General features: G+C 37.5%; 1 protein-coding gene across 1 annotated transcript in view; it reads left to right on the top strand.

Annotated features, from left to right (window-relative positions):
• Nucleotides 1–24,553, top strand: part of GABRA3 (gamma-aminobutyric acid type A receptor subunit alpha3) — a 146,712-nt gene that overhangs the window by 14,459 nt on the left and 107,700 nt on the right. The window contains exon 2 of the mRNA XM_061177800.1: nt 41–162. Within this exon, the coding sequence (XP_061033783.1) occupies nt 41–162 (122 nt within the window). The remainder of the gene's footprint in view (nt 1–40; nt 163–24,553) is intronic.

The raw sequence follows: 24,553 nt of genomic DNA, 5'->3' as shown, positions 1-24,553 counted from the left end.
GAACTATTATTTTGTGTCTCTTTTTCTTCCACCGCCTCAGACTCTCTCCGAAGCATGCTCCAGATATTCCTGATGACAGCACCGACAACATCACTATATTCACCAGAATCTTGGATCGTCTTCTGGATGGCTATGACAACCGGCTGCGACCTGGGCTTGGAGGTCAGTTATTGTTTCAAGATCTTCTTGGCTATTGTCAGCTGAAAAGATTCTTAAGGTACCTTCAATAGTGTCTTGATCAATGAGGTTAGTGTAAAGCTGAGTTTCTTCCCTCTGAGCACTGGAAATTAGTTCTAATCCTTCATTTCAATGGTCAGTCTCTCTGGTCTGGTTTTGGGAGGTTCCAAATTTCACTTAGGTAAATGCATATAGGGTATTAAACCACAACATTTGGCCACACCCATTTCTGGTAATAAAATACCAATCCCTGCCTGGATGACAGGTGTGTCCCAGGAACAGCTGGAAAACATGTCTTTGTTCTGAAAACACTGAGCACATATCAGCCTGATATTCCAAAGAGGAGAAATCTGTTGGCTAGATGGGATCTCAGTTTAGTATGATCAGCAATATGATCGCAATGAAGTAAATGCATTATAATACCTCATGGACCACATTGAAAGGGCAAGTATGCCAATATATTTATGTTTTTTTCCTGAACCATTTGAGAATTAGATGCAGATATCATAATCCTTTATCCCTAAATACTTCAGTGTGTATTTTCTTAGAACAAAGAAGTTATTTTATAAAATTACAATGAAATTATAAATTCAGAAAATGTGACCTGACATAATACTATTTTCTAATCTGTAGTCCATATTCAACTTTTGCCAATTATCTACATTTATTATATGATATTCTATTGTAATAAAACCCTTTCCTTCTCTTTAGTTAATTAGGTAGCTATCAGCATGAACAGATGGATTCTTATTTTATTCAATGAATTGTAATCCATTAATATTATTATATATTATTATCTATTTTTATCAATTTTTGTTCATAATTTCCCGTGTTTGCTTAGTGGGAGCCTATTAAAGCTGACTTTTGATATAGTCTCATTTTTGAGCACTTTTTGACTTTATGGCATAACAGTATATTCCAGACTTAACTTGTACTCTCCCTTATTCAGCCTTATAATCAATCATTTTTTCCAAGAAGAAACAGGATCTTTTTGTGTGGGAAATTATATTTAAAATCCAACTTCTGTGTGCTAGGTATTTTCATTGTTACTGGGTGTCATTTGCTTCTAGGACCTTTCAGTGGACAGAATTGAGAAAATAGAAAATTACATATATACATATACACACACCTGTATATATTCATATATATACATATAGACATATACACAAATATGTGTATAACTGTAGACATATATGTGTATGTGCATGTGTAATGAGTCTATACTGATACCACTAATTCCAATAGAACAAATTATTCTTCATTGATTTACTAATTTGTTTTATCCTACAATATACATAAAATAGTAAATAGTGTTGGAATTACTATACCTATACCACTATAATAAACTCAATTATTAATTAAAGTTAAAGATATGTTTGCATGGTCTTTTTTTGGTGTTGTTTGTTTTTAGATGAAGGCTATATGGCTCTTGCTTTAGTATAAATAATAGATTGGAACAGGGCAGTATTGGAGGAAGAGAAGACCAGTCACAAATTGATTTCAGTTGTCCAGGATGAAGGTGATGATTGTGGGAATGTAGAGAATTTGGTGACTGATTAAATTATGGGATTAGGGGGAAAGGGAGGAGAAAATAATAACCTCTAAGTTCCTGGTTTAGATGACTGAGTGGTGCCATTTTCTAAAATAAGGAGTATTGGAGGAGGAACAGTAGTATTTTGTTTTATTCTGTTTCTTTTGGAGTTTGGTTGGAACAAAGAAGGTAGGGGAAGGAGGTGGAAATTAGTTGTAGACATGCAGAGTTTGAGTACCCATGAAAAATATGCATGGAGGCTTTTGCTCTGGCTAACATGGAGTAACAGAAACCAGATTTATCTTCTTAAAAGACAACTAAGAAATGAACAAACATAGTATGTAGCAGTTATCAGAAATTGAACAAAGGCAGCACAGGACAGTGATTCTTGAAAGAAGGGAAACAAGCTGAGCCGTAGGATTATATCACCTTACTGCCTCGATAAATTTCAGGCTGCAGTGTAGGGAGGGAGAATCCACATAGTGCCTGGTGGACTCCCTCAGTTGATGAGAAAGAGTTTTGAATTTGGGGTGGCCAAGATGGCTAAAATTTGTAGGGCAGAGAAGAAGCAAGAGGTGCATGGAGAAGTGAGAGTTGTGCAGAGGGAAAGATCCAGAAATCTGCTGAGAATTTCCCTCAAGTTTTCAGGTAAGTACCGCTCAGCTCATGCATATAAGGAAACAGCCCAAGGTTGAGGAAAGGACCACTGGACTACAGCAGATGGAATAATAGGGTTGGGAATAACTTGTGTTCCCTCCAACCAGAGTGGAAAAACTTGCAACATATGGGGTTGGGGTAGGGTACTCAGAAGAATATGGCTTCAGTGGCATGGCAAAACCATCCCCAAACAAAGGCTGTTCTGGTCCCAACTAACAAAGTTTAAAAGCAAGCTTCAAAAGTAAATATAAAAATGTTTTCAGAACATTATCTCAGAACAAAGTTTAAGAATATTTACACAAGGTGAATGTACAATGGCTGGTATCTAGTCAAAAATTACCAGACATGTAAAGAAGCAAGAAAATACAACCCAAAAAGGCAGAATAATCAATCAATAAAAACAGATGCATAAATGGCACAGATGAATTAGTAGATAAGTATATTAAAATAGATATGTCTAAATTCCACATGTTCAAAAGTAGAGGAAAATATGAGCATGTTGAGTAGAGACATGTAAGTTAAAAAAACAAAAACAAATTGAACTTCTAGGTATAAAAAGCACAATATCTGAGGTGAAATATATACCAGATGGGACTAACAGCAGATTAGACACTGAGGAAGAAAAGATTGATGAGCTTGAAGGCATAGCGATGGTAGCTAGCAAAAATGAAACACAGAGGGAAGAAAGGACTGAAAAAGTGAACAGGACATCAGTGCACTGTGGGATAGCTTCAACTGGCCTAATATAGGTGTAACTGGATTATCTGAAGGGAGAGGCAGAAAATGTCTTTGAAGAAAATCTAGTCAAAAATATTCTAAATTTGATGAAAATTATAATCTGCCCAAACCAAGTTCAACAAACAAGAAACATGAAGAAAATTACACCAAGGGAAATTATCAAATTGCTTAGAACTAGTGATAAAGAGAAAATCTTAAAAACAAACATAATGAAACAGAACATTTATATACACAGGGAAAATTTTAGAAAGACAGCAGGCTTCTTGTCAGAAACAGGGAAGCAAGAAAGTAGTTAGCAACAGCTTTAAAATACTAAAAATGTCAATCTAGAATTCTGTACCAGAGATAGTATATTTTAAAAACATAGGTAAAATAAATACATTTTCTGACATATAGAGGCTAAAAAATCATCACCAGCATATCTGTACTGCAAGAAATGTTAAGGGAGATGTGTCAGGCAGAAGGAAAATGATGCTAGATAGAAATATGGATCTATAGGACTTCCCTGTTGGTCCAGTGGTTAAAACTCCATGCTCCCAATGCAGGGTGCCCGGGTTCAATACTGGGTCAGGGAACTAGATCCGTCATGCCGCAACTAAGAGCCCATATGCCGGAAGTAAGACTCGGCGCAGCCGAATAGAATAGAATAGAATAAAAATAAAATAAAATAAAATAAAATAAATAAATAAAATTAAAATGGATGTATAAAAAGGAAGGAAGAGCAACAAAAATGGAAAATATATGGGTAAATATGTCTTTTTTTCTAAATATCTTAAATAAATAACTACCGAAAGCAAAAATAATAACATTGTATTGTGTGGTTTATAATGTATATGTGAGGAAAATGTATGACAACAATAGCACAAAGGCCAGAAGATGAAATGGAAATATACTGCACATGATGTGATATGATATTATTACTTGTAGGTAGATTGTAATAAATTAAGAATGTGCACTGTAGAACTTAAAAATTATAGCTAATAAAGCAAGAAAGTTTATAAAATGGATAATAAAAACAATAGGAAGGCAGAAAAAGAGAAAAAAGTAACAAAGAATAGATGAAACACATGGAAAACCAATAGCAACCATATTAATCATCACATTAAATATAAATAATCTAAACATCTATTTTAAAAGGCAGAGATGGTCAAAATAGATAAAAAGAAAGACCCAAAATTGGTCCCTGAGAGAAACCCACTTTAAAGACAGACAGAGAAAGACAAATATATGATATCGCTTATATGCAGAATCTAAAAATAATGATACAAATGAACTTATTTACAAAACAGAAACAGACTCACAGACTTAGAGAACAAACTTAAGGTTACTGGGGGAAAGGGTGGGGGAGAGGGATAGATTGGGAGTTTGGGATTGACATGTACACACTACTATATATAAAATAGATAACCAACAAGGACCTACTGTATAGCACAGGCAACTCTGCTCAATATTCTGCAATAACTGAAATGGGAAAAGAATTTGAAAAAGAATAGATACATGTTTATGTATAACTGAATCACCTTGCTGTACACCTGAAACTAAACCACATTGTTAATAAACTATGCTCCAATATAAAGAGAAAGAAAAGAAAAGAGTACATAACAATCCTAAGTATTTATGCACCTAATCATAGACATGAAGCAAAAACAAGAAACTGAAAGGAGGAAGAGATGATCTATAATTATAGTTAGAGATTTTAACACTCCTCTGTCAATAAACAATATAATAATAAACAATATAAACAATATAGACAGAAAATAAGTAAAGGTAGCAGAAAGAGGAACCATTGTCAACCAACTTGACTTAATTGTCATTTATAGAACACTCCAACAAACAGCAGCAGAATACACCTTCTTTTCAACTGAACCTACAACATTTACCAAGATAGACCATATTCTTTGTTGTAAAAAAATTAAAAGAATTCACAGTATACAAAGTATGTTCTCTGGCCAAAAGGAATAAAATTAGAAATTAAAAACAGATATATCTGGAAAATCTCCAAGTACTTGAGAACTAAATAATATACTTCTAAATAAAATATAAGTCAAAGAAGAACTCAAAAGAAAAATTTAAAACCTTTTCAATTAAACAAAATTAAAAACATGGTATAAAGTAGTGCTAAATTAAAGAAAACTTATAATACTAGATAACTGTGTTAGAAAAGACTAACCTTAAATCAAGGCCCCATGCCTGGGGTTGACAGCAGCCTCAGGTCTCCTCAGCTTGCCTTTTCCAGCATGGACCACTGCCCCATGAACCAGATGAAGGACACTTGAGGGCACAGTAACCTCAGCAGTGCCATGCCCAAGTTAGAGTCTAGATTCCATGAGTGGGGGCTGGGAGGATGAAGGGATTTCCTACCTCTCAGCCAAACTTGTCCAGAATTTAGCCATAGCAATAGGTAGCTTGCTCTAGGATGAGAAATGCTGGTGTCTTGCCTCTCCCAGGAAGATAGCCCTCCAAATGGGAGCTGGGAGAAGAGAGAGCCCTATGTTCTTTCTGGGCTGCACCAGTCTGGAGTAGAGTTTCCTTCAGACTGATCTGGGAAGGGGGAGGGTGGGAACAGTTCTTGTTTTAAATATTCTGGACTCTTGATTTCCTTACTGAGTTTTAGTAGATTTTCTTTAATAAATAGTTTACTTTTCTTTTGTTTTATGCCCTTAGGACCATTTCCAGAAACTTTAAATTGTAGTTTTTAAAATACATTTTGCAAGTTTCACTGAGGAGCAAGTCTGCAGAGCTCGTCATGCTTTCATGCCAGAAATGGAATTTCTAGTAACATTTTTTTTAGATGTCATCAGATTATATACCTAGATGATTATGTCATATGAGAAGAAAGTTTTAATTCTTCCTGTGCTATATGGATGCACTGGTTTTTTTTTCTTCTTTTAGTGCACTGACTAGACCTCGCATATAATGTTGAACAGAAAAGATGAAAACAGACACCATTGTCTGTTTTAGATCTTACAGAGAAAGCTTCCAGTCTTTCACCATAAAGTATGATGTTAGGTGTAAGTTTTTCTTAGATGCATTTTGTCAAGTTTAGGAAGTTCTCTTCTACTCTGGTTTTGAAAGTTTTTAACGAGAATGAATATTGCAATTTTTCAAATGCTCTTGCTGTGTCTATTGAGTTGATTCTATGACTTTTAAAAAAATTTGCTAATATGGTGAATTACATTGATTTTCAAATGTTTAAACCAACCTTCATTCTCATGATAAATGCCACTTGTATATTAATTACTTTATATTATAGATAGGTTTGAGATCTGGTAGTATAAGTCCTCCGGCTTTGTTCTTCTTAAAGATTGTCTTGGCTATTCCTGGCCCTTTGCATTTCTAGATAACTTTTAGAATCAGATTATCATTTTCTAAAAAAATCTGGGATTGACTTTGCCTTGAGTCTATAGGTTAACTTGAGGAATTTAAAAAATTCTTTATAATACTAAACCTTCTAAATGATGAACATGATATATTTCTCCATTCATTTTGTTCTCCTTTAATTTCTCTCAATTATATTTTGGCATTTTCATTTTAGAGGTCTTGCATATTTTTGATTAATCAATGCCTTGAGACCTGATTTTTATTTTTAAATTTTGTTACTGCTGTGTAGAAATATGATTGGTTTTATTATTTTATTTAAATTAATTTATTTTATTTTATTTATTTTTGGCTGCATTGGGTCTTTGTTGCTGCGCATGGGCTTTCTCTAGTTGTGGCGAGTGGAGGCTACTCTTCGTTGTGGTGCATAGGCTTCTCATTGTGGTGGCTTCTCTTGTTGCGGAGCACGGGCTCTAGGCACCTGGGCTTCAGTAGTTGTGGCACGCGGGTTCAGTAGTTCTGGCTCTCGGGCTGTAGAGCGCAGGCTCAGTAGTTGTGGCACACGGGCTTTGTTGCTCCGCGGCACGTGGGATCTTCCCGGATGAGGGCTCGAACCCGTGTCCCCTGCATTGGCAGGCAGATTCATAACCACTGCACCACCAGGGAAGCCCATGATTGGTTTTATATTTGCCTTTCTATCCAGAGACCTTGTTGTATTGACTTATTGATTTTAAATTTTTCTACTGTTTCTTTTACATTCTCTTAATACATATTTATATCATTTAGGTTCACTTAGGTTTTTAATGCAGGACTACACAAATTCCTTGATATGTTAATGATAATTATGAATATATAGGATGAAGTTTTAGTATGTAGTCTTTTGTGACCATGGGACGTTTCTCCCCCCAAAACACCTATTAAGATCTCAGTTGGAATGTAAGTAACCCATAGACCAGATTGGGAAATGCTGCTCTGGAGACCTCCCTGGTTTTTTAATATCCAACCTAAAGTGTGCTTTCTAGAAGTGAGCATAATACTCTAAATATGTTCTAGTTACCTCACGGTAAAACAGGGACTAATGTAGCCTAAAGGAGAATTAGCCTACTTGGTGATGACATTACCCCCTTGGATTACTCTGAGCTTATTATAAAGTAAAATCCACCAGATCTTTTTCTCATGACTATTGACCAGCCAATTGCCTCAATCTGATGTACTATGGTATTTATTTTTAAACATTAATGCATGATTTTCCCTATTTATCCTTATTAAATTTCATTCTATATGTTTCACTCTAATCATTTCAACCCACATAAAACTTTTGAAATCCTAAAAGTTCAATGTATTACTATCACTTTTATTTTTTTATTTTATTTTATTTTTTAACATCTTTATTGGAGTATAATTGCTTTACAATGGTGTGTTAGTTTCTGCTTTATAACAAAATGAATCAGTTATACATATACATATATCCCCATATTTCTTCCCTCTTGCGTCTCCCTCCCTCCCACCCTGTGTATCCCACCCCTCTGGGTAGTCACAAAGAATCTAGCTGACCTCCCTGTGCTATGTGGCTGCTTCCCACTAGCTATCAATTTTACATTCGGTAGTGTATATTTCTCCATGCCACTCTCTCACTTTGTCCCAGCTTACCCTTCCCCCTACCCATATCCTCAAGTCCATTCTCTAGTAGGTCTGCGTCTTTATTCCCATCTTACCCCTAGATTCTTCATGACCATTTTTTTTTTTTGGATTCCATGTATATGTGTTAGCATACGGTATTTGTTTTTCTCTTTCTGACTTACTTCACTCTGTATGACAAACTCTAGGTCCATCCACCTCACTACAAATAACTCAATTTCGTTTCTTTTTATGGCTGAGTAATATTCCATTGTATATATGTGCCACATCTTCTTTATCCATTCATCTGTTGATGGACACTTAGGTTGCTTCCATGTCCTGGCTATTGTAAATAGAGCTGCAATGAACATTGTGGTACATGACTCTTTTTGAATTATGGTTTTCTCAGGGTATATGCCCAGTAGTGGGATTGCTGGGTCATATGGTAGTTCTATTTGTAGTTTTTTAAGGAACCTCCATACTGTTCTCCATAGTGACTGTATCAATTTACATTCCCACCAACAGTGCAAGAGGGTTCCCTTTTTTCCACACCCTCTCCAGCATTTATTGTTTGTAGATTTTTTCATGATGGCCATTCTGACCAGTGTGAGATGATATCTCATTGTAGTTTTGATTTGCCTTTCTCTAATGATTAATGATGTTGAGCATTCTTTCATGTGTTTGCTGGCAATCTGTATATCTTCTTTGGAGAAATGGCTATTTAGGTCTTCTGCCCATTTTTGGATTGGGTTGTTCGTTTTTCTGATATTGAGCTGCATGAGCTGCTTGTAAATTTTGGAGATAAGTCCTTTGTCAGTTGCTTCATTTGCAAATATTTTCTTCCATTCTGAGGGTTGTCTTTTCGTCTTGTTTATGGTTTCTTTTGCTGTGCAAAAGGTTTTAAATTTCATTAGGTCCCATTTGTTTATTTTTGTTTTTATTTCCATTTCTCTAGGAGCTGGGTCAGAAAGGATCTTGCTGTGATTCATGTCATAGAGTGTTCTGCCTATGTTTTCCTCTAAGAGTTTGATAGTGTCTGGCCTTACATTTAGGTCTTTAATCCATTTTGAGTTTATTTTTGTGTATGGTGTTAGGGAGTTTTCTAATTTAATTCTTTTACATGTAGCTGTCCAGTTTTCCCAGCACCACTTATTGAAGAGGCTGTCTTTTCTCCACTGTATATTCTCGCCTCCTTTATCAAAGATAAGGTGACCATATGTGTGTGGGTTTATCTCTGGGCTTTCTATCCTGTTCCAGTGATCTATATTTCTGTTTTTGTGCCAGTACCATACTGTCTTGATTACTGTAGCTTTGTAGTATAGTCTGAAGTCAGGGAGCCTTATTCCTCCAGCTCTGTTTTTCTTTCTCAAGATTGCTTTGGCTATTAGGGGTCTTTTGTGTTTCCATACAAATTGTGCAATTTTTTTTTCTAGTTCTGTGAAAAATGCCAGTGATAGTTTGAAAGTGAAATTAAGAAAACACTCCCATTTACCATTGCAACAAAAAGAATAAAATATCTAGGAATAAACCTACCTAAGGAGACAAAAGACCTGTATGCAGAAAATTATAAGGCACTGATGAAAGAAATTAAAGATGATACAAACAGATGGAGAGGTATACCATGTTCTTGGATTGGAAGACTCAACATTGTGAAAATGACTATACCACCCAAAGCAATCTACAGATTCAGTGCAACCCCTATCAAACTACCACTGGCATTTTTCACAGAACTAATACTATCACTTTTAGCTTCATGCTATCTCCATACTTGAATCAGCATGCCTCTTATGTTTTTAGATTTTATTGAGGTATAATTAACAAATAAAATTATAAGATTTAAGTATACAACATGATGGTTTGATATGTGTATACAGTGAGAAAGGATACCCCTCAACAAGTCAACACATCCATTACCTCACATATTTGTCCTTTTTTTGGGGGGATGAGAATATTAAATTCTACTCTCTTAATAAATGTCTTTTTTTATGTGAAGAAACTTTTAAAAAATTGAATTATTGCCAATTTACAATTTTATATTATTGTTTCAGGTTTACCAAATCATGATTCAATATTTTTATTAATTACACTCCATTTATTATAAAATATTGGCTTTATTCCCTGTGCTATACAATATATCCTTACAGGTTTTTAATTTTATACATAGTAGCTTCTACTTCTTAATCCCTTACACCATCTTGCCATTTCCCCGTTCCCTCTCCCCACTGGTAACCACTAGTTCTCTATATCTTGGAGTCTGTTTCTGTTTTGTTATATACATTTGTTTATTGTATTTTTTAGATTCCACATATAGTGATAACATAGATGATTTGTGTCTGCCTGACTTACTTCACTAAGCATAATGCCCTCCAGGTCCATCCATGTTGTTGCAAATGGAAAAATTTCATTCTGTTTTATGGCTGAATAGTAATCCAGTGTGTGCATGTGTGTGTGTGTGTGTGCATAGGTATATATATATATATATAGTATATACGTATATATATACACATACCATATCTTCTTTCTCCATTTATCTGTTGATGGACACTTAGGTTATTTCCATATATTGGCTATTGTAAATAATGCTGCTATGAACACTGGGGTACATATATCTTCTCAAATCAGTATGTTCGCTTTCTAAGGGTATATACCAAGGAGTGGAATTGCTGGATCATATGGTTGTTCTATTTTTAGTTTTATTTTTTTTTGAGGTACTTCCATACTGTTTTCTACAGTAGCTACACCAATTTATATTCCCACCAACAGTGTAGGAGAGTTCCTGTTTCTGCACATCCTTGCAAACATTTGTTAATTGTGGTCTTTTTGATGATAACCATTCTTACAGGTGTGAAATAATATCTCATTGTGGTTTTGATTTGCATTTCTCTGATGATTAGCAATGTTGAGCATCTTTTCAAGTGCCTGTTGGCCACCTGTATGTCTTCTTTGGGAAAATGTCTATTCAGGTCTTCTGCCCATTTTATAATTGAGGTTTTTTTTTGTTTGATACTGAGCTTTTAAGAACTGTTTGTATATTTGTGATATTAACCCCTTGTTGGTCATATAATTTGCAAATGTTTTCTGCCATTCAGTAACCTGTCTTTCATTTTGTTAATAGTTTCCCTTGCTGTGCTAAAGCTTTAAAGTTTAATTAAGTCCAATTTATTAATTTTTGCTTTTGTTTCCTTTGCCTGAGGAGGCAGATCAAAAAAAATATTTCTATAATTTATGTCAAAGACTGTTCTGCCTATGTTCTCTCCTGGGAGTTTTATGGTTCAGGTCTTACATTTAGGTCTTTAACTCACTTTGGGTTTATTTTTGTATATTATTTGAGAAAAATATTCTAATGTCATTCTTTTACATGTTTCTGTCCAGTTTTCCCAGCACCACTTATTGAAGAGACTGTATTTTCCCCAATGTATATTTTTGCCTCTTTGGTCATAGGTTAATTGACCATAAGTGTGTGGGTTTGTTTCTGGGCTCTCTATTCTATTCCATTGATCTAATTGTCTGTTTTTATGCCACTACCATACTGTTTTGATTACTGTAGCTTTGTAGTATAGTTTGAAGTCAGGGAACATGATACCTCCAGCTTTGTTCTTTGTTATCAAGATTGCTTTGACTATTCAGGGTCTTTTGGTATTCTATATAAATTTTAGGATTATTTGTTCTAGTTTGTGTATTCTGATAGGGATTGCATTAAATCTATAGATTGTTTTGGGTAGTATGGATATTTTAACAATATTAATTATTCTAATCCATGATCATGGGAATCTTTCCATTTCTTTGTATCATCTTCAATTTTCTTCATCAGTGTTTTATAGTTTTCAAAGTATAGGTCTTTCACCTCCTTGGTTAAGTTTATTATTATTTTTTTTTTGGTATTTTTGATGTGATTTTAAAGGGGATTGTTTTCTTGCTTTCTCTTTCTGATAGTTCTTTATTAGAAAAGTAACAGATTTCTGTTTATTAATCTTGTATCCTGCAAATTTACTGAATTAATTTATTGATTCTCATATTTTTTGTGGAGACATTAGCATTTTCTATGCATAGTGTCATGTCATCTGCAAATAGTGACAGTTTCACATCTTTGCTTCCAATATGAATGCCTTTTATTTCTTTTCTTGTCTGATTGCTGTGGCTAGGACTTCCAATACTATGTTAAATAGAAGTGGTGAGAGTGGGCATCCTTGTCATGTTCCTGAGTTTAAAGGAAAAGCTTTCAGTTGAGCATGACATTAGCTGTGGGCTTGTCATAAGTGGCCTTTATTATATTGAGATATGTTCCCTCTATACCAACTTTGATGAGAGTTTTTAGCATGAATGGATGTTGAATTTTGTCAAATGCTATTTCTGCATCTATTGAGATGATCATGTGATTTTTATCATTTGTTTGTTAATGTGATATATCATATTGATTGATTTATGGATATTGAATCATCCTTATATCCTTGGAATAAATCACACTTGATCATGGTGTCTGATCCTTTTCATGAATTGTTGAAATTGGTTTGCTAATATTTTGTTGAGGATGTTTGCATCTATATTCATCAGATTTATGGGCCTTTAATTTCCTCTTTTTGTAGTGTTTCATGATAATGGTGGCCTCATATAATGAGTTTTGGAGTGTTCCCTCCTCTTCAATTTTTGGGAATAATTTGAGAAGAATAGGTATTAGCTTTTCTTTACATGTTTGAAATAATTCCCCTGTGAAGCTGTCAGTTCTTAGAATTTTGTTTTATGGAAGTTTTTGATTACTAATTCAATTTCAATACTAGTGATCAGTCTGTTCAGATTGTCAATTTCTTCCTGATTCAGTCTTGTAAGATTGTATGTTCCTAGAAATTTGTCCTTTTCTTCTGGGTTGTCCAATTTGTTGGTACATAACTGCTCATAGTATTCTCTTATGATTTTATGTGTCTTTGAGATATAAGGTATAATTTCTCCTCTGTCATTTCTAGTTTTGTTTATTTGAGTCCTTTCTCTATTTTTCTTAATGAGCCTGGTTAAAATGAATATCAATTTTGTTTATTTTTTCAAAATAACAGCTCTTGGTTTCATTGATCTTTTCATGTCTTTTTTGGTCTCTCTTTTATTTATTTCCATTCTGATCTTTATTATTTCCTTCCTTCTGCTGACTTTGGGCTTTATTCTTCCTTTTCTAATTACTTTATATGGTAGGTTATATTGTTTATTTTTCTTGAGGTAAGCCTGTACTGCTATAAATTTCCCTCTTAGAACTGCTTTTGGTGCTTTCCATAGATTTTAGAAAGATGTGTTTTTATTTTTATTTTTCTCAAAATATTTTCTCATTTCCTCTTTGATTTCTTTGTTGACCCATTAGTTTTTTAGTAACATGTTGTTTAGTCTCTACTTGTTTATGTTTTTCCCATTTTTTTCCTGTAATTTATTTCTAGTTTCATACAGTTGTGGTCAGAAAAAAATGCTTGATATAATTTCTATCCTCTTAAGTTTGTTGAGACTTGTTTTGTGGCATGTGATCTATCCTAGTAATGTTCCATGTGTACTTGAAAAGAAAGAATATTCTGCTATTTTTAGATGGAAGGTCCTGTATATATCGAAGTCCAACTGGACTAATATGTCATTTAAGGCAACTGTTTCCTTATTGGTTTTCTGTCTGGATGATCAGTCCATTGATGTAAGTGGGGTGTTACTATTATTGTATAATTGTCACTTTCTCCCTTTATGTCTGTTAGTATTTGCTTTATATATTTAGGTGCTCCTATATTAGGTGAATATATGTTAACAAATGTTACATTCTCTTTTTGTAGTGACACCTTTATCATTATATAATGCCCTCCTTTGTCTTTTGTTATAGACTTTGTTTTAAATCTACTTTGTCTGATGTTAGTATTGCTACCCCAGATTTCTTTTCATCTCTATTTGCATGGAATATCATTTTACATCCCCTCACTTTCAGTCTCTGTGTGTCTTTAGCTCTGAAGTGTGTCTCTTATAGGCAGCAAATAGATGGGTCTTGTTCTTATGTCCAATTGGCCCGGCCACCCTATGTCTTTGATTGGAGCATTTAGTTCATTGACATTTAAAATGAATATTGATAGGTATGTACTTATTGCCATTTTGTTACTTGTTTTCTGGTTGTGTTTGTAGTTCTTTTCTGTTCTTAAAGAGACCACTCTTTTGGTTTGATGATTTTCTTTAGTGGTATGCTTGTGTTCCTTTCTTTCTAGTTTTTGTGAATCTATTGCAGGTTTTTAATTTGTGGTTACCATACAGTTCATATGTGTTGACTTATATCTACATGTTTTAAACTGATAATCATTTAATTTCAAACACATTCTAAAAAATCTATATATTTTTAATCCCCTCCCCACGTTTTGTGTTTTTGATGTCATATTTTACATCTTCATGTTTGTCCCTTAACAGTTTTTTTTGTAGTTATACTTAATTTTACAACTTTTGGCTTTTAATCTTCATACTATCTTATTTAAGTGGTTGATTCATAGCCTTTACTATGTATTTGCCTTTAGTATTCGGGTATTCTTTCCTGTAAATTCTTACTTCTTGTAGCTTTACCTTTCCCACTTAGAGAAGACCTTTTAACATTTCTTTTAGGGTCGGTTTAGTAGTGATGAACTCTTTTAGTTTTTGCCTGTCCGGGAAATTCTTTATCTTTCCTTCAATTCTGAATGATAACCTTGCTGGTTAGAGTATCCTAGTTTGTAGGTTTTTTTCATTTAGAAGTTGAAATATATCATGCCACTCCTTTCTGGTCTGCAAAGTTTCTGCTGAAAAATCAGCTGATGGCCTTATGTGGGTTCCCTTGTATGTGACTCTTTGTTTTTCTCTTGCTGCCTTTAAAATTCTCTCCATATATTTAGCTTTTGCCCTTTTAGTTATGATATGTCTTTTGTGTGTCTCTTGGGTTCATCTTGTTTGGGACTCTGTGCGTCCTTTACCTGGATATCTGTTTCCTCTTCAGGTTAGAGAAATTTTCAGCCATGATTTCATCAAATACATTTTCTACCCCTTTATCTCTCTCTCCTTCTTCTGGGAACCCTATAATATAAATGTTAGTATGCTTGATGTTGTCCCAGAGGTGCCTTAAGCTATCCTCATTTTCTTAAATTTGTTTTTCTTTTTGCTGTTCTGATTAGGTGATTTCCACTATTCTACCTTCCAGATCAATTATGCTTTCTTCTGTATCACCTAGTCTGCTGTCAATTCCTTCTAGTGTGATTTTCCTTTCAGTTACTGTATTATTCAGCTCTGACTGGTTCTTTTTTATATTTTCTAGTTTTTGTTGAAGTTCTCACTCTGGTCATGTATTCTTTTTCAAGTTCAGTTAGCATTCTTATTACTATTGGTTTGAACTGTTTATCAGGTAAATTATTTATCTCTGTTTCATTAGGGTTTTCTTTTTTTCAGGGTTTTATCTTGTTCTTTCATTTGAAACGTATTCCACTATCTTCTCATTTTGTTTAACTTTCTTTGTTTGTCTCTGTGAAATTAGGTGAAAGAGTTACCTATCCCAGTCTTTTTTTTTTTCAACATCTTTATTGAAGTATAATTGCTTTACAGTGGTGTGTTAGTTTCTGCTTTATAACAAAGTGAATCAGTTATACATATACATATGTTCCCATATCTCTTCCCTCTTGCATCTCCCTCCCTCCCACCCTCCCCATCCCACCCCTCTAGGTGGTCACAAAGCACCGAGCTGATCTCCCTGTGCTATGCGGCTGCTTCCCACTAGCTATCTATTGTACATCTGGTAGTGTATATATGTCCACGACACTCTCTCACCCTGTCACATCTCACCCTTCCCCCTCCCCATATCCTCAAGTCCATTCTCTAGTAGGTCTGTGTCTTTATTCCCGTCTTGCCACTAGGTTCTTCATGGCCTTTTTTTTTTTTCCCTTAGATTCCATATATATGTGTTAGCATACTGTATTTGTTTTTCTCTTTCTTTTTTTTTTATTTTTTTTAAACATCTTTATTGAAGTATAATTGCTTTACAATGGTGTGTTAGCTTCTGCTTTATAACAAAGTGAATCAGTTATACATATACATATGTTCCCATATCTCATCCCTCTTGCATCTCCCTCCCTCCCACCCTCCCTATCCCACCCCTCTAGGTGGTCACAAAGCACCGAGCTGATCTCCCTGTGCTATGCGGCTGCTTCCCACTAGCTATCTATTTCACATTTGGTAGTGTATATATGTCCATGACACTCTCTCACCCTGTCACATCTCACCCTTCCCCCTCCCCATATCCTCAAGTCCATTCTCTAGTAGGTCTGTGTCTTTATTCCCGTCTTGCCACTAGGTTCTTCATGGCCTTTTTTTTTTTTCCCTTAGATTCCATATATATGTGTTAGCATACTGTATTTGTTTTTCTCTTTCTGACTGACTTCACTCTGTATGACAGACTCTAGGTCCATCCACCTCACTACAAATAACTCAATTTCATTTCTTTTTATGGCTGAGTAATATTCCATTGTATATATGTGCCACATCTTCTTTATCCATTCATCCGATGATGGACACTTAGGTTGCTTCCAGGTCCTGGCTATTGTAAATAGAGCTGCAATGAACAATTTGGTACATGACTCTTTTTGAACTATGGTTTTCTCAGGGTATATGCCCAGTAGTGGGATTGCTGGGTCATATGGTAGTTCTATTTGTAGTTTTTTAAGGAACCTCCATACTGTTCTCCATAGTGGCTGTATCAATTTACATTCCCACCAACAGTGCAAGAGTGTTCCCTTTTCTCCACACCCTCTCCAGCATTTATTGTTTCTAGATTTTTTGATGATGGCCAATCTGACCAGTGTGAGATGATATCTCATTGTAGTTTTGATTTGCATTTCTCTAATGATTAATGATGTTGAGCATTCTTTCATGTGTCTGTTGGCCATCTGTATATCTTCTTTGGAGAAATGTCTATTTAGGTCTTCTGCCCATTTTTGGATTGGGTTGTTCGTTTTTTTGTTATTGAGCTGCATGAGCTGCTTGTAAATCTTGGAGATTAATCCTTTGTCAGTTGCTTCATTTGCAAATATTTTCTCCCATTCTGAGGGTTGTCTTTTGGTCTTGTTTATGGTTTCATTTGCTGTGCAAAAGCTTTTAAGTTTCATTAGGTCCCATTTGTTTATTTGTGTTTTTATTTCCATTTCTCTAGGAGCTGGGTCAAAAAGAATCTTGCTGTGATTTATGTCATAGAGTGTTCTGCCTATGTTTTCTTCTAAGAGTTTGATAGTGTCTGGCCTTACACTTAGGTCTTTAATCCATTTTGAGTTTATTTTTGTGTATGGTGTCAGGGAGTGTTCTAATTTCATACTTTTACATGTATCTGTCCAATTTTCCCAGCACCACTTATTGAAGAGGCTGTCTTTTCTCCACTGTATATGCTTGCCTCCTTTATCAAAGATAAGGTGACCATATGTGCGTGGGTTTATCTCTGGGCTTTCTATCCTGTTCCATTGATCTATATTTCTGTTTTTGTGCCAGTACCAAACTGTCTTGATTACTGTAGCTTTGTAATATAGTCTGAAGTCAGGGAGCCTGATTCCTCCAGCTCCGTTTTTCATTCTCAAGATTGCTTTGGCTATTCGGGGTCTTTTGTGTTTCCATACAAATTGTGAAATTTTTTGTTCTAGTTCTGTGAAAAATGCCAGTGGTAGTTTGATAGGGATTGCATTGAATCTGTAGATTGCTTTGGGTAGTAGAGTCATTTTCACAATGTTGATTCTTCCAATCCAAGAACATGGTATATCTCTCCATCTATTTGTATCATCTTTAATTTCTTTCATCAGTGTCCTATAATTTTCTGCATACAGGTCTTTTGTCTCCTTAGGTAGGTTTATTCCTAGATATTTTATTCTTTTTGTTGCAATGGTAAACGGGAGCATTTTCTTAATTTCACTTTCAGATTTTTCGTCATTAGTGTATACAAATGCAAGAGATTTCTGTGCATTAATTTTGTATCCTGCTACTTTACCAAATTCATTGATTAGCTCTAGTAGTTTTCTGGTAGCATCTTTAGGATTCTCTATGTATAGTATCATGTCATCTGCAAACAGTGACAGCTTTACTTCTTTTTTTCCGATTTGGATTCCTTTTATTTCTTTTTCTTCTCTGATTGCTGTGGCTAACACTTCCAAAACTATGTTGAATAATAGTGGTGAGAGTGGGCAACCTTGTCTTGTTCCTGATCTTAGTGGAAATGGTTTCAGTTTTTCACCATTGAGGACAATATTGGCTATGGGTTTGTCATATATGGCCTTTATTTTGTTGAGGAAAGTTCCCTCTATGCCTACTTTCTGCAGGGCTTTTATCATAAATGGGTGTGGAATTTTGTCAAAAGCTTTCTCTGCATGTATTGAGATGATCATATGGTTTTTCTCTTTCAATTTGTTAATATGGTGTATCACGTTGATTGATTTGCGTATATTGAAGAATCCTTGCATTCCTGGGATAAACCCCACTTGATCATGGTGTATGATCTTTTTAATGTAATGTTGGATTCTGTTTGCTAGTATTTTGTTGAGGATTTTTGCATCTATGTTCATCAGTGATATTGGCCTGTAGTTTTCTTTCTTTGTGACATCTTTGTCTGGTTTTGGTATCAGGGTGATGGTGGCCTCGTAGAATGAGTTTGGGAGTGTTCCTCCCTCTGCAATATTTTGGAAGAGTTTGAGAAGGATAGGTGTTAGCTCTTCTCTAAATGTTTGATAGAATTCGCCTGTGAAGCCATCTGGTCCTGGGCTTTTGTTTCTTGGAAGATTTTTAATCACAGTTTCAATTTCAGTGCTTGTGATTGGTCTGTTCATATTTTCTATTTCTTCCTGGTTCAGTCTCGGCAGGTTGTGCATTTCTAAGAATCTGTCCATTTCTTCCAGGTTGTCCATTTTATTGGCATAGAGTTGCTTGTAATAATCTCTCATGATCGTTTGTATTTCTGCGGTGTCAGTGATTACTTCTCCTTTTTCATTTCTAATTCTATTGATTTGAGTCTTCTCCCTTTTTCTCTTGATGAGTCTGGCTAATGGTTTATCCATTTTGTTTATCTTCTCAAAGAACCAGCTTTTAGTTTCATTGATTTTTGCTATTGTTTCCTTCATTTCTTTTTCATTTATTTCTGACCTGATCTTTATGATTTCTTTCCTTCTGCTAGCTTTGGGGTTTTTTTGTTCTTCTTTCTCTAATTGCTTCAGGTGCAAGGTTAGGTTGTTTTTTCGAGATGTTTCCTGTTTCTTGAGGTAGGCTTGTATTGCTATAAACTTCCCTCTTAGCACTGCTTTTGCTGCGTCCCATAGGTTTTGGGTCGTCGTGTCTCCATTGTCATTTGTTTCTAGGTATTTTTTGATTTCCCCTTTGATTTCTTCAGTGATCACTTCGTTATTAAGTAGCGTATTGTGTAGCCTCCATGTGTTTGTATTTTTTACAGCTCTTTTCCTGTAATTGATATCTAGTCTCATAGCATTGTGGTCGGAAAAGATACTTGATACGATTTCAATTTTCCTAAATTTACCAAGGCTTGATTTGTGACCCAAGATATGATCTATCCTGGAGAATGTTCCATGAGCACTTGAGAAGAATGTGTATTCTGTTGTTTTTGGGTGGAATGTCCTATAAATATCAATTAAGTCCATCTTGTTTAATGTATCATTTAAAGCTTGTGTTTCCTTATTTATTTTCATTTTGGATGATCTGTCCATTGGTGAAAGTGGGGTGTTAAAGTCCCCTACTATGATTGTGTTGCTGTCGATTTCCCCTTTTATGGCTGTTAGTATTTGCCTTATGTATTGAGGTGCTCCGATGTTGGGTGCATAAATATTTACAATTGTTATACCTTCCTCTTGGATCGATTCCTTGATCATTATATAGTGTCCTTCTTTGTCTCTTGTAATAGTCTTTATTTTAAAGTCTATTTTGTCTGATATGAGAATTGCTACTCCAGCTTTCTTTTGATTTCCATTTGCATGGAATATTTTTTCCATCCCCTCACTTTCAGTCTGTATGTGTCTCTAGGTCTGAAGTGGGTCTCTTGTAGACAGCATATATATGGGTCTTGTTTTTGTATCCATTCAGCCAGTCTGTGTCTTTTGGTGGGAGCGTTTAATCCATTTACATTTAAGGTAATTATCGATATGTATGTTCCTATTTCCATTTTCTTAAATCTTTTGGGTTTGTTATTGTAGGTGTTTTCCTTCTCTTGTGTTTCTTGCCTAGAGAAGTTCCTTTAGCATTTGTTGTAAAGCTGGTTTGGTGGTGCTGAACTCTCTCAGCTTTTGCTTGTCTGTAAACGTTTTAATTTCTCCATCAAATCTGAATGAGATCCTTGCTGGGTAGATTAATCTTGGTTGTAGGTTTTTCTCCTTCATCACTTTAAGTATATCCTGCCACTCCCTTCTGGCTTGCAGAGTTTCTGCTGAAAGATCAGCTGTTAACCTTATGGGGATGCCCTTGTGTGTTATTTGTTGTTTTTTCCTTGCTGCTTTTAATATGTTTTCTTTATATTTAATTTTTGATAGTTTGATTAATATGTGTCTTGGCGTGTTTCTCCTTGGATTTATCCTGTATGGGACTCTCTGTGCTTCCAGGACTGGATTAACTATTTCCTTTCCCATATTAGGGAAGTTTTCAACTATAATCTCTTCAAATATTTTCTCAGTCCCTTTCTTTTTCTCTTCTTCTTCTGGGACCCCTATAATTCGAATGTTGGTGCGTTTAATGTTGTCCCAGAGGTCTCTGAGACTGTCCTCAGTTCTTTTCATTCTTTTTTCTTTATCCTGCTCTGCAGTAGTTATTTCCACCATTTTATCTTCCAGGTCACTTATCTGTTCTTCTGCCTCAGTTATTCTGCTATTGATCCCATCTAGAGAATTTTTAATTTCATTTATTGTGTTTTTCATCGTTGCTTGGTTCCTCTTTAGTTCTTCTACGTCCTTGTTAAATGTTTCTTGCATTTTGTCTATTCTATTTCCAAGATTTTGGATCATCCTTACTATCATTATTCTGAATTCTTTTTCAGGTAGACTACCTATTTCCTCTTCATTTGTTAGGTCTGGTGTGTTTTGACCCTGCTCCTTTATCTGCTGTGTGTTTTTCTGTCATCTCATTTTGCTTATCTTACTGTGTTTGGGGTCTCCTTTTCACAGGCTGCAGGTTCGTAGTTCCCGTTGTTTTTGGTATCTGCCTCCAGTGGCTAAGGTTGGTTCAGTGGGTTGTGTAGGCTTCCTGGTGGAGGGAACTAGTGTCTGTGTTCTGGTGGATGAGGCTGGATCTTGTCTTTCTGGTGGGCACGTCCACGTCTGGTGGTGTACTTTGGGGTGTCTGTGGCCTTATTATGATTTTAGGCAGCCTCTCTGCTAATGGATGGGGCTGTGTTCCTGTTTTGCTAGTTGTTTGGCATAGGGTGTCCAGCACTGTAGCTTGCTGGTCGTTGAGTGAAGCTGGGTCTTGATGTTGAGATGGAGATCTCTGAGAGATTTTTGCTGTTTGGTATTACGTGGAGCTGGGAGGTCTCTTGTGGACCAGTGTCCTGAAGATGGCTCTCCCACCTCAGAAGCACAGCCCTGATGCCTGGCTGGAGCACCAAAAGCCTTTCATCCACACGGCTCAGAGTAAAAGGGAGAAAAAATAGAAAGAAAGAAAGAAAGAAAGAAAGAGGATAAAATATAGTGAAGTAAAATAAAGCTATTATAAAGCAAAGCTATACAGACAAAATCTCACCCAGAGGCATATACATATACACTCACAAAAAAAGGAAAAGGGGAAAAATTAATACATCCTGCTCCCAAAGTCCACCTCCTGAATTTGGGATGATTCGTTGTCTATTCAGGTATTCAACAGATGCAGGCACATCAAGTTGTTTGTGGAGTTTTAATCCACTGCTCCTGAGGCTGCCGGGAGAGATTTCCCTTTCTCTTCTTTGTTCGCACAGCTCCCAGGGTTCAGCTTTGGATTTGGACCCGCCTCTGCGTGTAGGTCGCCTGAGGGCGTCTGTTCCCCGCCCAGACAGAACGGGGTTAAAGGAGCAGCTGCTTCTGGGGCTCTGGCTCACTCGGGCGGGGGGGAGGGAGGGGTACGGATGCGGGGCGACCCTGCGGCGGCAGAGGCCGGCGTGACGTTGCACCAGCCCAAGGCGCGCCGTGCGTTCTCCTGGGGAAGTTGTCCCCGGATCACGGGAGCCTGGCCGTGGCGGGCTGCACCGGCTACCGGGAGGGGCGGTGTGGAGAGTGACCTGTGCTCGCACACAGGCTTTTTGTTGGCGGCAGCAGCAGCCTTAGCGTGTCATGCCCGTCTCTGGGGTCCGCGCTGATAGCCGTGGCTCGCGCCCGTCTCTGGAGCTCGTTTAGGCAGCGCTCTGAATCCCCTCTCCTCGCGCACCAGGAAACAAAGAGGGAAGAAAAAGTCTCTTGCCTCTTCGGCAGCTGCAGTCTTTTTCCCGGACTCCCTCCCGGCTAGCTGTGGTGCGCTAGCCCCTTCAGGCTGTGTTCATGCCGCCAACCCCAGTCCTCTCCCTGCGATCCGACCAAAGCCCGAGCCTCAGCTCCCAGCCCCCGCCCGCCCCGGCGGGTGAGCAGACTAGCCTCTCGGGCTGGTGAGTGCTGGTCGGCACCGATCCTCTGTGCGGGAGTCTCTCCGCTTTGCCCTCCGCACCCCTGTGGCTGCGCTCTCCTCCGTGGCTCCGAAGCTTCCCCCCTCTGCCACCCGCAGTCTCTGCCCGCGAAGGGGCTTCCTAGTGCGTGGAAACCTTTCCTCCTTCACGGCTCCCTCCCACAGGTGCAGGTCCCATCCCTATTCTTTTGTCTCTGTTTTTTCTTTTGCCCTACCCAAGTACGTGGGGAGTTTCTTGCCTTTTGGGAGGTCTGACGTTTTCTGCCAGCGTTCAGTGGGTGTTCTGTAGGAGCAGTTCCCCGTGTAGATGTATTTCTCATGTATCTGTGGGGAGGAAGGTGATCTCCGCGTCTTACTCTTCCGCCATCTTCTTCTCCCCCCCCCCATCCCAGTCTTGAATGTGTATCCTTGTGAGAGAGCATCCTTATGCAGTCTGTGTATGCTCAGTGGCTTTGGTGTGAAAGGTGGACATGTGGTGAGCACAGGCTGCATCTTCCCCTGGGGTGCACTATCAGCTACTGCCTTGGTGGAAGGTAGGGATGGATTTGGAGTGCCTGGAGCCAGAGCTAGGTGTGAGCTGGGGATTCTCCTAGGCTCAGTGGTAGTGGTACTATTGGGGGTGGGGCTGGGGCCCAAGGGGCTGGGTCATGAATCCTGAGGGAGTTGGGCTTCTCCCAAGTGTGATAGCAGTCTCTGTCTTTATTGGGGGTGTGGCGAGGATCTGAGGACTTGGACCTGAACTTCTGAGCTGATTCCACTTTTTCCCCAGTGTGTGTACCAAGGTTAGAGGCTGGGTCGAGGCAGGAAGGGTTGTAGCTCCACTGCTGAGCTGCTTCCACTCCTTTCCCAGTGTGCTCACACACGTATGTGCTAGCAGTGGTGGTCTCTGCCCAAGCCAGAGGCAGAGTCAGGAACTGCGCTGGTTCTGTTCCCTCACAAGTGTCCACGTACGCATACACACACACACACGCACACACACACACATGCTGGCAATGGCTGTCTCTACCTTGGACAGAGGCAGGGCTGAGGCCTGAGCTGGCTCTGTTCCCTCCAGGCATGCATGCTCCACCTTAGCAAGGAGCAGTGCTGGAGCAGGATGGGCTGGAGCAGGAACCTGGTGCAGTCTGGGGTGTGCGCTGGGGTAGTCCTGGCTGGCCAGCCAGATCGCAATTCAGTTTTCAATCTGATGCCTCTGTGCTAGGACTGGGAGCAAGCAAGTGGTGTGCATGTGCTCTTGAATAGTGGAGTCTTGGTTTCATACAGTCCTCCAGTAAGTCACACTGATTTTCAAACCAGCTAAGGGGGCTCTTTTTCCCAGTGTTGGTCCTCAAGGTTGGGGTTGCCTAATACGTGGCTTGAACCCCTTGCTCTCCAGGGAGAATCCCTAAACCTTTGATTTCCCCCTGTTCTTCTGGATCACCCATTGAGGGTGCAGGACCCAACCAGCTTGCTACTTTTCCCTTCCTACCAGACTGAGTGTGGTTCTTTCTTTACAGCCTTGCTTGTAGAAGAGCCATTCTACTAGTTTTTGAGTCATTCTCAGTGAGCGTTGCTCTATATGTAGTTGTAGTTTTGATATATATCTGAGGGGAGGTGAGTTCAGGGTCTTTCTACTCCACTGTCTTGATCCTCTAGAAAATCCATTTTTAAACTCAACTTTACAATAATAGCTCTTGTAATTGCTTGCCATTTCTATAAATAAGTTATCTTCAGTTATCTTTTATAGTCTTTCTTTTAATGGATCTGAGACCTACCGGTTACTACAAATTTGCTACTAATATAGCACCTTCCTGCTATAACTCTTCTCTAAACCATTTCTTTCCTGGGATCCTATTAGTGTGGAGAAGTATAGCGCTACCAAGCAGTGTTAAAGAAAGCATGGGTCTAGATAGTTGGAATATACCTAAGGCA

Source organism: Eubalaena glacialis, chromosome X (assembly GCF_028564815.1).
Source record: "Eubalaena glacialis isolate mEubGla1 chromosome X, mEubGla1.1.hap2.+ XY, whole genome shotgun sequence".
Classification (NCBI taxonomy): domain Eukaryota; kingdom Metazoa; phylum Chordata; class Mammalia; order Artiodactyla; family Balaenidae; genus Eubalaena; species Eubalaena glacialis.
Note: the sequence above shows the minus strand (reverse complement) of the source record. Positions and strands in the feature narration are given on the sequence as shown.